A 14,566-nucleotide genomic window follows, 5' to 3' on the forward strand; every position below is an offset into this window, starting at 1 on the left:
TTGAACCCAGGCTGATTCAGCATTCTAAGAAACATCTCCCTTGTTGCAGATTTAATTCTGATTTAAAATCTGATAGATAAATGTTACATTAAAGGGGGGGGGGGGGGGTAAAGCTTGAGAATTATATATCTCAGTCTGATATTTTTACACCACTAAATTCTGGTATTTTTGCAGTGGGCTGTACACTTTTGAGAACCGCTAGACTCCCAACAAAGAAGTGTTTTCCTGCACACCTTAATGTCTGCTCCTTCCCCTGTGGGTTTCTTCATATTCCTCCTTATTAACACAGTTTACATCCTGCACACAAAGAAATCACATCAGCCTGACACATCCATCTGTGCTACATAGGTGCAAAGGCAAGCAGGAGCCTGCACTGTAAATCAGCCCCGGCGCTGGAGGCAGGTGTACGCAGACACATCAATATCACTCCAGCTTTATGCTTGACAGTGCACAATAGAGAGGTGAAGGGGGGGGGGGGGTTACTTTTAGGTATTCTCACACCTGTGCCATGGCTACCTTAAAATTCAAAAGGTATCCTGTAAAGCTTGGAGTGACTATGTGAATCAGAGCAAATGGAGGATGCTCAGGTCGAGAGATAAATCTGGAGACATTAAGCTTTCTTTTCTTCCTATGGATCATGTACTGAAAAAGAGCACCAACCGCATATGATCAAGTGTTGAAACAAAAATATTTTTTAAATTTGTTACGAAGCCCTCCCCAATTATTGTCGACAATACCAAATCCCTAAATAAATTGTTGGATGCCACTCTTTCCTTTAGTTCAGTGACCTTAAGGTAATTCTTTAGCACCTTTACTCTTCCCTTCGCTGTGCATATTGGTGAAAATATTTGGAGTACTAGTCTTGTTTGAATATGTTTAAATGTTACTCTCACCATATAAAAGGACTGCTTTTGCTCAGTAGTTCTTTTCTTTCAGCCAGTTATGTCCTACAAAGATCAACTCAACTTCATTGATTAAACTGATTGACTAAACTCTCTATTCTAGGTATGGGCATCCAAAGCATGAATCCACCGTAGACTACTGTTGTCAGCCATGAGCACAGATAGACACTGAAGTGAAGTGCTGAAGCACCTGCCCTTTTGCCCTGGATGAGAAAAGTACTTCACAATAAAAGAAATGACCCTCTCTGTCATCAGTTCTTGCCAAAACTGTTTTGATATCAGAATTTATTCAGCTCCTCCGTCCTCCTGCCGCTTATCCCTCATGCAGTGCAGAGAGCCAGACCAAACTCCTAAGACCGACAGCATCAGAGAGACAGGGGATGTCAGTGTTTGTGTAATCCAACACTATCAATTATGTATCATTATAGCACTGCTGGAAACCTTTCATGGTCACTGGCCCAATATTTCCCTAAAATAAGACGGTAAAAAGTGGAGGGGGGTGTTGAACAGGTGCTGCATGGACAGCTGTAAAATGCTTGAGACCTTTACGGCTAGCAGAGCAAAGTAGCTTGACCCAAAGCTCAGAGACGGGAGGCCACCTGGACAAGCAAATGTGTTTTCTTAAATTGTCATTTGAGTTATTTTGTGAAGTGTTTTGGAAAGATTTTAGTCATTGACACTAGCACATAAAACCTGAACTTTGCTGCATTTCTGCATGCATATGTATATATATATATATATATATATATATATATATATATATATATATATATATATATAGATAGATAGATAGATAGATAGATAGATAGATAGATAGATAGATAGATAGATAGATAGATAGATAGATAGAAAGAAGGCCCAGGGTTTGAATCCCAGTCTGGGATCTTTCTGCATAGAGTTTGCATGATCTCCTTGTGTATGTGTCGGTTCTCTCCGGGTACTCCAGCTTCCTCCCACAGTCCAACGGTTCAGGACCGAACCAAAAACATTTTGTGCCTTTTACTCTCCAACTGCCGGGGTGAAGCTGTCACAATGCATTGTTTGAAGAAGACTCAGGAAGCAGAAACATTGTGGCCATACCCTAAGAGGCAAACCCCTCATCGATTGTAAAAAACTTAAAGTCAGATCGGAATTTGCAAAAAAAGTACAGAAACGATCTGAAAAAGTTATGGAACACAGTGTGGGTGGTATGGGTGTGCATGGCTGCTTCTGGGACAGGCTCTATGATATTTATTGATGACGTAACTGATTATGATAGCAGCAGAATGAATTCTGAAGTATTACGGAAACATTTTTGTGTCTAATTTATAGAGAAATGCATCCAAACTAAACGGGAGGGATTTTATCGCGCAGCAGGACAATGACCCAAAGCACATTGGCAACAAAACTTCCCCTGACTTCATCAGGGGGGAAAAGTGGAAGGTTTTTGACCGGCAAAGTCAATCCCCTGTCTTTAACCCAGTAGAGCATGCATTTCACCGCCTGAAGAGGAGACTGAAGGGAGAACACCCATTTACTGGGCATTTTAGGTCAGAAAATGGAATTACATTATAAGGAAAAAAATGAAAATTTAATGATTAAAAAAATATAAAATTATTTCATATTTGAAATGTCTGATTAGGAATGATGTTGGTTAAAATAAATATAACTAAATGAAATTGATGTTTTGAGTGTCCGATTTTGCCCAGAGGAAGATCAATGTAACTTTTATAAATTATGAAACACATATAGTCTTTAAATTCACTTTGTTCTGTTAGTCTCAATGATAGATGTCCCTTACAGGGCATGATTGTCCTGTGTAACATTTATCTCAAATACATGTTTTTCAGCTCAAGAAAGAAAACCACTGAGCCACACAGAGAACGTGTGACTGTGTCAGCAAGAAATATGACCCTGATAGAATCACAGAGAAACTTACACTCTTCCTGAAAAACAAAAAACATTACTCAACCTTAAACAGGTTCTCTTTCTTTTGATATAGGAGTTTATTTTCTTCCACCGCTCAAATAAATTATGCCACAGACCCTTCTGTACTTCCATAACCACTCATCTTCCTATCTGTGTTCTAAGAATAAACGAGAGTGGCCAAAACAGCAACAGATAGAAGTACTTACAGTCCTAACCTCCTCCAACCTTTCTGAAACTCAGACTTATGATAATCCTCCTTGGGAAGATATGCAATTGTTTTTTGAGCTCTGAAAATATTTTTTTAAGTTTCAATATTTGAATTTTGTCATTTTTTTCGTTTGAAAGTTTGAAAGACTGAAAACACTTCCGTTTATCTTACCATCTATTAAAAGAAAAAACATTCTTCTAGTTTTTCTTAAACCTACTAAATGCATGTGTTTTGGGCAGTATTAAATGTTAGGAGTATACACGTAGAAACCATCATATAAATAAATTGGAAAACAAAAAGAAAAAGTCTCAGTTTCTTTATTTGCATGTTCTCTCAATGTATTTCGATTAAACTGGATGAAAATTAGGTGTGTGGAGCGAACAGTTACAGATAACATGTATAAACATTAGTATTCAAACTGTTTAAGTATCGTATTTTCACTTAAATTGACTGTGCAGAGGGCCAAAATGAACCAACCTCTTTGCAGATATAATTGAGATGAGTATACATTTTTCAGAAAGAAAAATTATATTGGCATTGCCAGAAAGTTCCCGGACCTGACAGGTCATTAGAGATGAAAACTTCCAGGAATTGGAAGGAGGCCACCATTCCTCCCCATTTAGGTGGAGCAGACCACAGCCCACCTAAATGAAACTGGAGTATCCAAAGAAAACCACCTCAGTCGCAGAACTAACCTCAAAGTCGTGTGTGTGTGTACATGTTTCTGGTAAATAAAAAGATTCCTCAGTTTTAAGATTTGTATGTGTTGCGATTCTTGAAACAGAGACAGGACTCTGTCTTCTGATTGGCAACTTTATTTGCTTTGTGTTCCATGTATTTTTATTTTTGTTTTTCTCTCTTGAGCAGCTGAGGATGAACTCAGACACAGCTGCAGCTACATTATCAAAATGAACCACATATCTTCCCTTTTTCTTCCGACGACATGGTGCAGGACTCTTTTTTTAGAGAATTTTAAACTTCTCTTAATGAAAACAAAAATTACAGGATGTTTTATTCCATTAAACTGTGTAGGCAAACAACATACACTAAATAAAATTAATGAAACAAAGTTGTTTCTGTGTTTTATCCATCACTTAAGAACATAATATAAAAAAAATATTTCCAGGGTCCAACGTATGTTCTCTATGGAGCCCCTAAAGGGACATGGAGGAAAAAAAAACTATTGCGAGATCTCGCAAAAGGTTTTCCTACGTCATATACATATATATATATATATATATATATATATATATATATATATATATATATATATATATATATATATATATATAATAAGGTCTGATGCCTTCACGGAGTAGATGCAAGTTTGGAGAGACTAAGTCACAAAACGTGTAGACCTGTATCTCTCTGTCTTAGAAAAATAACATTATAATATAAACGATATCTTTTAATCTTACTTGTGAAAAGTTGGCCCTCGAGCCCTGATGTCAATAGTCCGTCGATTTAAACAAAAATACGCCGCCCAGTGCTGAGGTATCATTAGTGTGTTCAGCTTGAATCAGCAGGTTAGGGTAGCAGGTCGACTGCCCCAAGATGGCGGCCGTAATTCCTACGCCGCGACAGTCAATGCGGGTTCTACTCTTATATTATGTCTATGGTTTTATCCTTTTTACTTTGCACCTCCGCTGTTGTGTGTCTGTTTTACGTCCGGTTCACTGAAGTAGGAAAACTTTTTCTTTTAATCTTTTAAAATGTCTCTCACTAATGTTAAGTCCATGTCTGTAGCCAAGTACGGATTAATGTCTTTATATGTCAGGCAAGTACTAAAATAGAAATCAATAAACTTCTCCCATGGATGACGTGTTTGCGCCTCCATTGTTTTGTGTCTGTTTACAACTTCTTTTTCTATTTAATGGCGGTTGGCAAACAACTATGTGGTGACTAACCAGTAATGAGTGTGGATCAGGTCATTTGTTTTACTTCTTTACTTCTACTTTACTTGTTCACTGACGTAGGAAAAACCTTTTGCGAGATCTCGCAATAGTTATTGCGAGATCTCGCAATAGTTTTTTTTCCCCTCCATGTCCCTTTAGGGGCTCCATAGTTCTCCTTTTGAAAACATCACAATAAACTAAAATAAAAGGATGACAATTGGAATATGACAAGAAAACCAACTTAAGGATTTCTTGAGAAGTTTACTTACATTTTCTGAATCAAACAGACTTCAGACAGATTTCTCACTATCAGTATCTGCATTTTACATTTGTCCACTGATCATCAAGAAACTCAACACAGGAGTTTTTGATTATAGCATAAAATTTAAGGATTTACAAATAGAACGCAGTATGATTTTTTTTTCAAATTAACAAAAATAGTTCAAGTTTAATATTTGTATTTTCTTTTTCTATTAGTAACGAGCTTAAATACATGCAATTTGGTCTGTGAGAAGAAACAAGATCACTCAGTTACAGACATCACTTGTATATTTTTAAGTGAAAAAAGATGTATCACAACCACAATTTCCATGTGGTCTTTGTCTATCACTTATCAATTACGTTTTGATCTTCAGAAACAAAGTGGAGTATCTATTTAGACTCATTGACCCGAAACAATGTCAAGACCACAGCACACCGAGACAAGAACAAGATTCTTAGGAAGCTAGACGAATCCAAACCAAACTAATTCAAGCACATTGTCAAACCCAATGCTGTAATCCTAATAGTAAATGATAATTTAGCTCTTGCTGAAAACATTTTAGATAAATTGAAAATCTGCCCATGGGAGCTCATCAACTACCAGCGCTCCAGACAAACTGGTTGCACAGGTGAGTCAAACCTTTTCAGCTACTTCTATTTAGGGTGAACGCAGACTTGTTACTAAACCAGATCCCCAACTACATGCCACCTGTGAAGACTGAGGCAACAGGTGGAGATGAAGGACTTTACTTTACCTTCTTTCATCCTGCGCGCTGTGCTGACAAAAAAAGAAAAAAAAACATCTGTATATTGGCGCTGGAAAAAAGTTTCTCCGTTTTGCATATTCACCCCTCGTTACAAAAAAAAACTTGTTGGGCATTTGAATGCAGCCAGGAGTTTTACACAGAAACCAAACAAAAAAAAAAGGACTTTGCAGGTGTAAAGTGTATTTTTGACACGTCCTTGGAGTATCCAGAGAAAATCAACTCCGCACATTTAAATCAGCAGAGAATCATGGCGCTTTTCCAACTTCTCAGAACCTTTCTTTACAGTACACCAAACTATGTTATCACTTTTAACGTATATGTTCATTTCTATTAAAAAAAAAAAAATTCCACACTATTTTGAATCGGCACATGAAAACATTTAAAGTGCATATGTTTTCTTGTTATTCCGAGCTCTTTTGCGCTTCTGCTGCGTATACAACCAGTCTGTGTTGGCCTGCAACCCGTGCGCCTGTGTTTATGATGCGGGGGTATAAGGTGGGAAAAACGACTCTGACAACAGTCAACAGCCTGCTGCATGACTCTCGCTCCCAAGCTGAGCAGCAGCTCTCCGTCTGATTGGCTGAGGAGAGCTCGAGCTCCGAGTGGAGGCAAAGGATGCGAGAGTGCTCGGGCAGTGCATGGAGGAGAGATGCGCGCAGGGGACGTCGGCGACACACAGAGCGCATTGTTATGCGCTGTTGCGGCACGTCTCTGAGCAGCTTTGCAACTTTCCAGCGCACGTCTGAAGCGCGACCAGTCCCCACGGAGCAGCTTAGGTGTGATGTTTTGGCTCCGCGTTGCACAAGCCCAGCCGCTGCACACTCCCCCGCCGCCGACACATCCCCTCCGTGGAGCGATGGGCTCCAAGTTAACCCGACATAGAAGTCTGGATTTGGAGAGCAAATTGACCAGCAGGAGACACCCGCGGAATGACCTGCCCAGGGAGGACGACAGGAGTGGCTCCAGGAGCGGCGGAGACTTCTTGTTTACGTCGCTCATGCTCAGGTCCGACAAGCTGCCGGGGATGCTGCGGAAAACCAACCAGAGCCCGTACGTCAGACGGGTGGCCTGGGTCCGGGAGATCCAGAGGCTCCTCCGGGAGCAGAAGCTGGAGCAAGCAGGTGAAGTCCTCAAACTGCTGAGAAAGGTAACTGTCACGAGTTGTTGTGATTTTTTTTCCTACTAAATGCGACCTTTAACCTTAACGAATGGGTTTAAAAGAAAAAAAATGTTTCACAGGATAAGTTTTGTTCAAAACATACATGTCGCCATTGTTTCTTTACTGTAAACAATGCTACAGATCTTTGTAGGTACTAACCTAGTTCAGAATACTTTTATCTACTCTAATGAACAAGATTTCTAAAAGGTTTGTTGTAAAATTAATAGAAATCTGTGCAATTCAATCAACAAATGAACCCCTACTGATCCACGAGCGACACCCAGCCATTTTCATGCCCTTGTGTCTCTGTTAATGATTTGTTAATATTGAACATTTCAATAAATCACCTGCTTCTTTCTACATCTTAGACTTTGAACATTGCTGCTCTTCATTATCGACAAACTGCCCCTACATCTTTTGTCCTTCTGCCTAAACCTTTGCATTTGAAAACCGGTACTGTTTGCACCTGAATCTGTTCATTTTCATAAACAATTCTCAGCTTCTACAGCAGATTACGGTATGCATAGTGTCAGAGACCCTGGAACAAAGCTATTTATAAGCTTCATTACCTTCTATCGTGTTCAACATGGCTTCTTTTACAGGTTTGAATATTTTTAAGAAAGAATTATGCATTTTGTAAACCTAACAAGGAGGAGCACTTTAACTAAGCTTTTAATGTGGATTTGTCAAAGGATTGTTTTATGGATCTCTGCTGCATAAACCTGTACTTCTATTCACTTGTCTTAAGCAAAGTATCCAGTGTTTTATTATTATTATTATTATTATTATTATTATTATTATTATTATTATTAATAAAGTTCACAGACAACAAGAAAAATCAATTAGGTAATGAAGTTTGGATTTCCATTGGGAGATTTTTATAAATACAAGTTTTTTTTTTTTTTAAAGTACTCTTAAGAAAATATTCCCTGCCTATTAAGTTTTGTGTTAATTTGGGTTGATGACATCATAAGAGGTACAAGAATCCAGCCAATCAGCTGGCAGTAGTTAACATGGAGGTGAACCTTTGACAGATTTTGTGATAGGATGTGAAGCTTTTGACTTGAGGGCAGAGATGAAACAACTTGTGGAGATCGATGATCCTTATTATTTAACTGGAACAAATCTGTTTATATCCAGGTTGGATTTTTTGTTGTTTTGTTCTGTGAATACGTGTGTATCCTAACATGTGAAAATGCAATATCATGGTTTAGGGGGAGCTGTGGCCCAGTGGTTAGAGGAAGGGCGCCTTGGGAAGGCTCCCTGGTTCGAATCGCAACAGACAGTCACTCTGGGTCCCAGAGGAAGACCCTTAATGCTGACTGGGCGCCACACATGGCAGCCCACAAGCTCCCTACGAGATGAGTTAAAAAGACTTTGCAACTTTCAAGACACCTTCTGAATATCGTTCTGTTTACTTCTCAGACAATTTTGCTTCAAATAGTACTGAGACACAAACTAATATGATTAAGTTGAACTAACTCTACTAATTCAAAAACATAGCATCTGTTTGTCTTATTTGGTTTCTCCTGCTGGGGACGTCAAAAAGGAACCAAACCACGTGAAAAAGTTAGAAGTTTACAAGCTCATCAACTGATTTGAACCAAAGTAAACAAACTGTATGCGTGAAAACACCCTTCGAAGTTATTATAATTCCGATCCATTGAGTGTAATTTTAATCACAGTTTAACCACTTTACTCATTACCAGTAGGTGAAACTTGCTTGTTTTTGATTGATTGATTGATTGATTGATTGATTGATTGATTGATTGATTGATTGATTGATTGATTGATTGATTGATTGATTGATTGATTGATTGAAATCATGTTTGACCAAGATGGGCCCCGTCAAAAGAACTTAACATAAACCATGACTGAAATAACTTCATACAAAGCAAGAGAGTGAGAGAGAGAGAAAATTAGAACCCATAGGAGAATAACACAGGGGGAGCACAGGTTTGCAGGCAAAAACATGCTGATATATATATATATTTTAAGCAACCCAGCAATCTGTCAAATCTCAGATGCGATGGCAGATCTGCCTTCTGTTTCATATACCTGTACGTCTCCATATCGCCATAGCCCCACGTTTAAACTGCTCACGAAGCACGACTGCTCCCTCCATCGCTCGACGAGGTGAAGCCAGAGCACTGCTACATTGTTTGGGCTGAAGCCAAGTGTCTGACTAATAACACTTCCAGAGGGGGGAGGGAGGGTGAAAAAGTGGCAGTAGATCTCCTGTTGCAGCTCTCTGGCAGTTAGGCAGCTTTTCCTCCCAGGAATGGATGAATGCAGAGATAATCACCTTGCGATGATAGATGCAGGAGCATTTTTCTTTCTTTCACAAAGAGGAAGTAATTGCAAACAGGAACCAATAACAGCGCTAAATCTTCATCAGGCATATGACTTCTGGACCATTACATTAATTAGTTTGGGATTATTCTAGATATTAATTAGTAAACAAAGGCTAGACAAGTGTTTATATGCCTAAAGCCCCAGACAAATCCATCTTGTTTCTTAAAGTAAGCTGTGAAAATGCACAGTTCACATGAAGAAAAAGTATCTTATTTATTTTACTTAATCTTACATTTGTTGTTTTCAAACCACTTAATATCATTGTCTCATTAGAATTATTAGCAATTGTTTTCTCTTTTACAGGAATGCAAGAATATATCTTCCTGCTGCCAAAATAACAGATTTTTATTTTTATTATGATGTCATTTTATATATGGATTTATTGTTATTTTGTTAGGGATAAAGGTAAGTCAACAAAAGTATGTTTGGATTACATGTAGTAGTTTTCAAGCGCTTATTGCAACAACTTATTTTACCACGTTTTTGTCGTAGCACATATAACAAGAGGACAACGGCTGTTTATTTTTCAGGCCGTCTGCCTGATTCGCAGGATTAATCAAAAGTAATGGCAATAACTCTAGTTCTCACTGGCTGCTCAATATTACTGGATGCTAATATTGCAATATTGTTGAATATTGTGATCCTGGTATTCCACTGCGAGTACATTTCCTTTCCTCGCTCTGCTCTCCCTCTTTTCCATCGCCACCATTTCTCCACTGATCTCCTTAAGCCTTACCACCCTAGTCGGCAATATAAACAGCAAGTAGAGTTTGAATGCATAAGAATAAACATTATATCCTATCAAATATTGCTCCTAAGCATATGTTCAAATTCTAATTATGACTGTGATCCCAATATTTTACCATGTGTGTGTTTCTCACAACTGAAATATTTTTTTAAAATCTCACACTCTTTAGAAAAATGTTCTGTTATGTCCGTTAAACAGTACTTTTCACGCCCCATATGTTTTGGATTTTGTACCTTCAGTCCTGATGCCATCAACTAATGGGTCACAGCAGTAAGTCAATCATCCAGCCGTGAACAATTAATCAGCCAGCCGAACCGGAGGACCATAATCAAATAAAAAATGGAGGTGACGCAACTTCCATCATCTGACTAATGCCGCATATTCCTTTCATCGAAGCGGAAACCTGTGGGACGGGATTATTGCATTAGGCTTTATATGTTCCTAGATTCTAATGAACCGCGTGTGTGGGAAGATGTTCTCCGGTTTAGAGATGCTCGCCTCATTCAGACCTGAAGATATGCAGCTTTAACGAGGGCAGTACACAGCATCCTGTCGTGGACAAAGAGCAGAACATTTCACGCTTTCAACAATGAAAAGTCTGCGAATGCAATCAGTTCTTTTTTGTATATTTTAAAACAAGTGTTTCCTTTCATCTGTGAATCGACCAGAATTTGATGCGGCAGCTGCACGGCACACTGGAGGCACTTACATAATCACAAGACGCTGTTAATAATCCTCATTGCTCCTGTTTCTTCACACATGTGGCACCCTGAGCGTGGAGGATATTCCAGCATCAGGGAATCCACTGATCTCGGCTGTAATAAATCAACCCAGAAGCTGGGGAGGAGAAACTGCTGATGGGAGTTTTTTTTTTTTTGTCTTTGCTTCCATTGTGCCCCAAAGCGTTATGGCAGTCAAGCAGATATTGAAGATGTTTACAGAGCCTTAGCCTCCAGCCTGCCGTTTTAAAAAGCATTTCAGCTCACAGAACGTGCGTTCAGCAGCTCCGCAGCTGCCGTTTCACCACAAACAAGTGCATGATGGACCGGTGAAAAACAGCGTTCTTTCTTGTTTCTTTACGTTTGGTGTAACCAGCTGTACCCATAATGTAAGAGGTGAGAAACCCCTTTTAGCTTTGAGGCGGATAAAGAAAATAATAATTTAGCTTTAACAACTAAATAGAAACAATTTCCTCCACATCTTTATTCCCGCAAAACCTTTCCGCTTCTGATTGTGTTGTTTCATGTCTTCTCTCTCGTCTGTTCTGTGTCAGTGTCTTCTCTCAAATGGGAGAAACAACACCACAAGTTCAAAAATTAACCCGTTTTAAAATGTTATGTATAAGATCAAAAGCGTCACCATATGTATGTTGTATTTACATTTAACTGCGTAAACAGATGTAGTCTGAGGATGGCAGAAATTTCATCAGCCTCTGGAGATGTGCCCCCCTTTCTGGTTTTATTAAACCGCTCCTGCCTCTTCAATGATTTGTTTGAAAGCAGAAGCGAAGAAATAAAGAAAGCAGCTTTTAATTTTCTTCACCAGAGAGTAAAACTGTATTATATAGTAAGTTAGAATAATATTGCATCTGTTCTCACTTAAAACGTATCTCCCAAATGGATCTTAGCTTTTTGAATTATCTTATATGTTACATAAGGACTGTGTGTATTCGAGCTGCACAGAAATCTGATGGGAAATCCTTATCTCCTTACAAGATGGTAACAAGCTCAGATGAAAGGGAGATACTAAAGGAAAGCTTGGAAATCAATTTTCAATCTGTCGTTATCTAAAAGGCTTCAAATGGCCAGTTAAAATTCATTGAGTTCAGATGTGTTTCAATCAGAATACCGTCCAAGTTAAGAGAGAGTCAGCTAAGACTTTCTAATCTCTTTCTCTTTTCCCCCCCCTCAGGATTTGGGACTGCAGGGATCATCACTCAACGACATTTTATACAGAAACGCATCTTTCTCAACCTGTGGACCCCATTTCTCACGAGCTGCTGCTCAGTCTGGCCCGGGACCTGCAGTGCCCCAAAAAAGGGTACGACCAAATGGTTCAGTTTTTATTTTTATTTTGCATTGATGGGCATTTATTGTATAATGAGAGCCTCCAAGCAGTTGTGAAAAGTCTGGCGTTTGATTATCACTATAGAAAACTGGAAAATTGTGCATGGAAAAAATGTTGCGTTTCTAAAGCTTATTAAATTATATACGGGATTTAATCTGAATTCTGAAAAGGGATGCAAGGTTTGTCCTGACAAGGCGACAGAAACATACAGCATAAACAACCACACACATACTTTCATAGTTATGTGCAATTTAGAGCAACCAATAAACCTAAGAGTCCATGTTTTTGGACAATGGAAGGGAAGCCAGGATACCCAGAGAGAAACCGTACATGCATGCAGAGAACAAGAAAAAACTCCTGCCCACAAACCCAGCCCAGAATTTGAACCTAGGCCCTTGTTTCTGCAAGGTACAGTGCCAGCAACTCAAGATCACACCTGTGGATAATACAGAAGAGCTTTCACAGGAGACATAAGAAGATAATATACCTGTACACAGGCAGAACGGACGACAAGACCATCCTGAGACGCTTGTGAGAGGGTGAAAAAGGTGCTGGTTCACGAATATCTGCAGAAAAACAATTGAGCATCATCCCCCATGTTCTGGGGCTAGATGTAGGATCTTGACACACGAGGTGAGCATGGTCATGAGGAAAGTTTAGCATAAAACTACACACGAGTGAAGGTAAATGGAACCACAGTCCTCAACAACACCTTCAGTAACGCTCTGCACAGTGATGGACTGAAGTCAGTCAGCACCCATATGAAGAAGGCGGATGTACGGGCAGTGGACATCTAAATGCTCCAGGGAAGGCTTAGAACTCAGATAAGTTAAGCTCTGTGACATCAACTCGACTCACTATGTTGGGGGGAAATAAACTTTAAGTATGACCCAAAGCACTCTGTCCCAACAGTGAAGCACGGAGGTGAAAAGCATTTTTGCTTTGGGGCTGTTTTTACTGGTAAGGATGCAGAAGGACTTTTCTATATTCAGAGTCCAAGTGACCAAGTCATGTAATGTAAAAAGTAAGATTCAGCCAGAACACGGATGATGGGTGAATGGGTCTTCCAGCTAACAATGCCTCCCAACATCCCACCAGGGCAACAAAGCAGTGGCTAAAGAAGAATCACGCTGAAATCATGGAGTGTCCAGGTCACAGTCCTACAGAAAATCTATAGCGTGTGTGGCGGCTTGAAGTTACCAAGCAGCAGCCAAAAAACCTTGAGGATTTAGGCAGTTTGTGTGCAAAGAAGAGGGACCAAATTCCTCCTCAGACGTCTGCAACCTTGGTGACCAGCTAGAACAATCTTTGCACGGCTCTGCTTCCCGATAGAGGTTTCTCCACTAAGCTAAAATGCTTATTTCATTCAGTGACATAAAAATCTATATTTTTTTGTCATGTGTTGGGGAAATGGACCCAAAGGCAGCTATAAAAAAGAGGCAGTCTCATTTAGATGGAGCAGAGATTTATTGAAACAAAGACCTACAAAACTCGGGAACAAACGGCAAACACTGATGACAGGAACTGAGGAAAAACTGCATGGAGGACTGCTGAGGAAGGAAAGATCTAGCGAGGAGGTGAGGAAACAGACCGTTTCATAATTACTGGGGAAGAACAATAAATAAAAAGGGAATCATGAGTCACTAATCAAAGGAATGTAATATAGTTAAGGCAGCAGCAGATCCGGGAAACTGAGGGAATGTGACTAATAAACACAGAATGAATGCAGTTCATGCTGAACGGGATCTTACTCACCAAAAGATAGTCTAACACTAACACAAGTGTCTAGACTATAATATACACAACAGAACACAAGAAATGACCAGAAACCCAACAGAAAGACATTAAAAGCACTTCAGTGTTCTCAAAATCCACTATAACATGAAAGTGCTTACAGTCTTTTAGGGTATATTTATACCAGACTGTCATTTTTGCCCATACTGCTTTTGCAAAATAGCTAAAGCTCAGTTGTATTGGATGGAAAGCATCTATGATGTCAGTTTTCAAAGCTTGTGGACCATAGAAAAGTAAAATTAAAAGATAGCCACTACAATGCAATCAAAGGAGAACTGCTATTCTTAAATGCGTGAATCATTAAATTGTACTCACTTTAATGACAAAATGAGTCTTGGAGGACTGATGTGACAATTAAGGATGAAAAATGGGGTCAAAAAGAGGCATTATATCTTGTTTTGACCCTCTTTAGTGCTCCAGTCTCTCTTTGCTCTGGGAAAAAATGGGCAGCTGCTGAGTTGAAGTCAAAAGGCTTCCTGGCCACCGAGCTACTGGGTCAAAG

At 39.3% G+C, this 14,566-nt stretch overlaps 1 protein-coding gene across 1 annotated transcript; it reads left to right on the top strand.

Moving 5' to 3' along the window:
- Window positions 1-6,769: 6,769 nt before the first annotated feature.
- On the top strand, window positions 6,770-12,243 carry LOC105915320 (leucine rich repeat containing 75Bb; the record flags this gene model as incomplete). Its single annotated transcript, XM_036134075.1, is given in 3 exon segments — window positions 6,770-7,088; window positions 12,115-12,176; window positions 12,178-12,243. Coding segments are annotated over 3 exon segments (419 nt in total), but the record flags the coding sequence as incomplete, so codon positions are not given.
- Between the last annotated feature and the right edge of the window lie 2,323 nt (window positions 12,244-14,566).

The sequence above is a fragment of the Fundulus heteroclitus genome, unplaced genomic scaffold (genome assembly GCF_011125445.2).
Source record: "Fundulus heteroclitus isolate FHET01 unplaced genomic scaffold, MU-UCD_Fhet_4.1 scaffold_734, whole genome shotgun sequence".
Classification (NCBI taxonomy): domain Eukaryota; kingdom Metazoa; phylum Chordata; class Actinopteri; order Cyprinodontiformes; family Fundulidae; genus Fundulus; species Fundulus heteroclitus.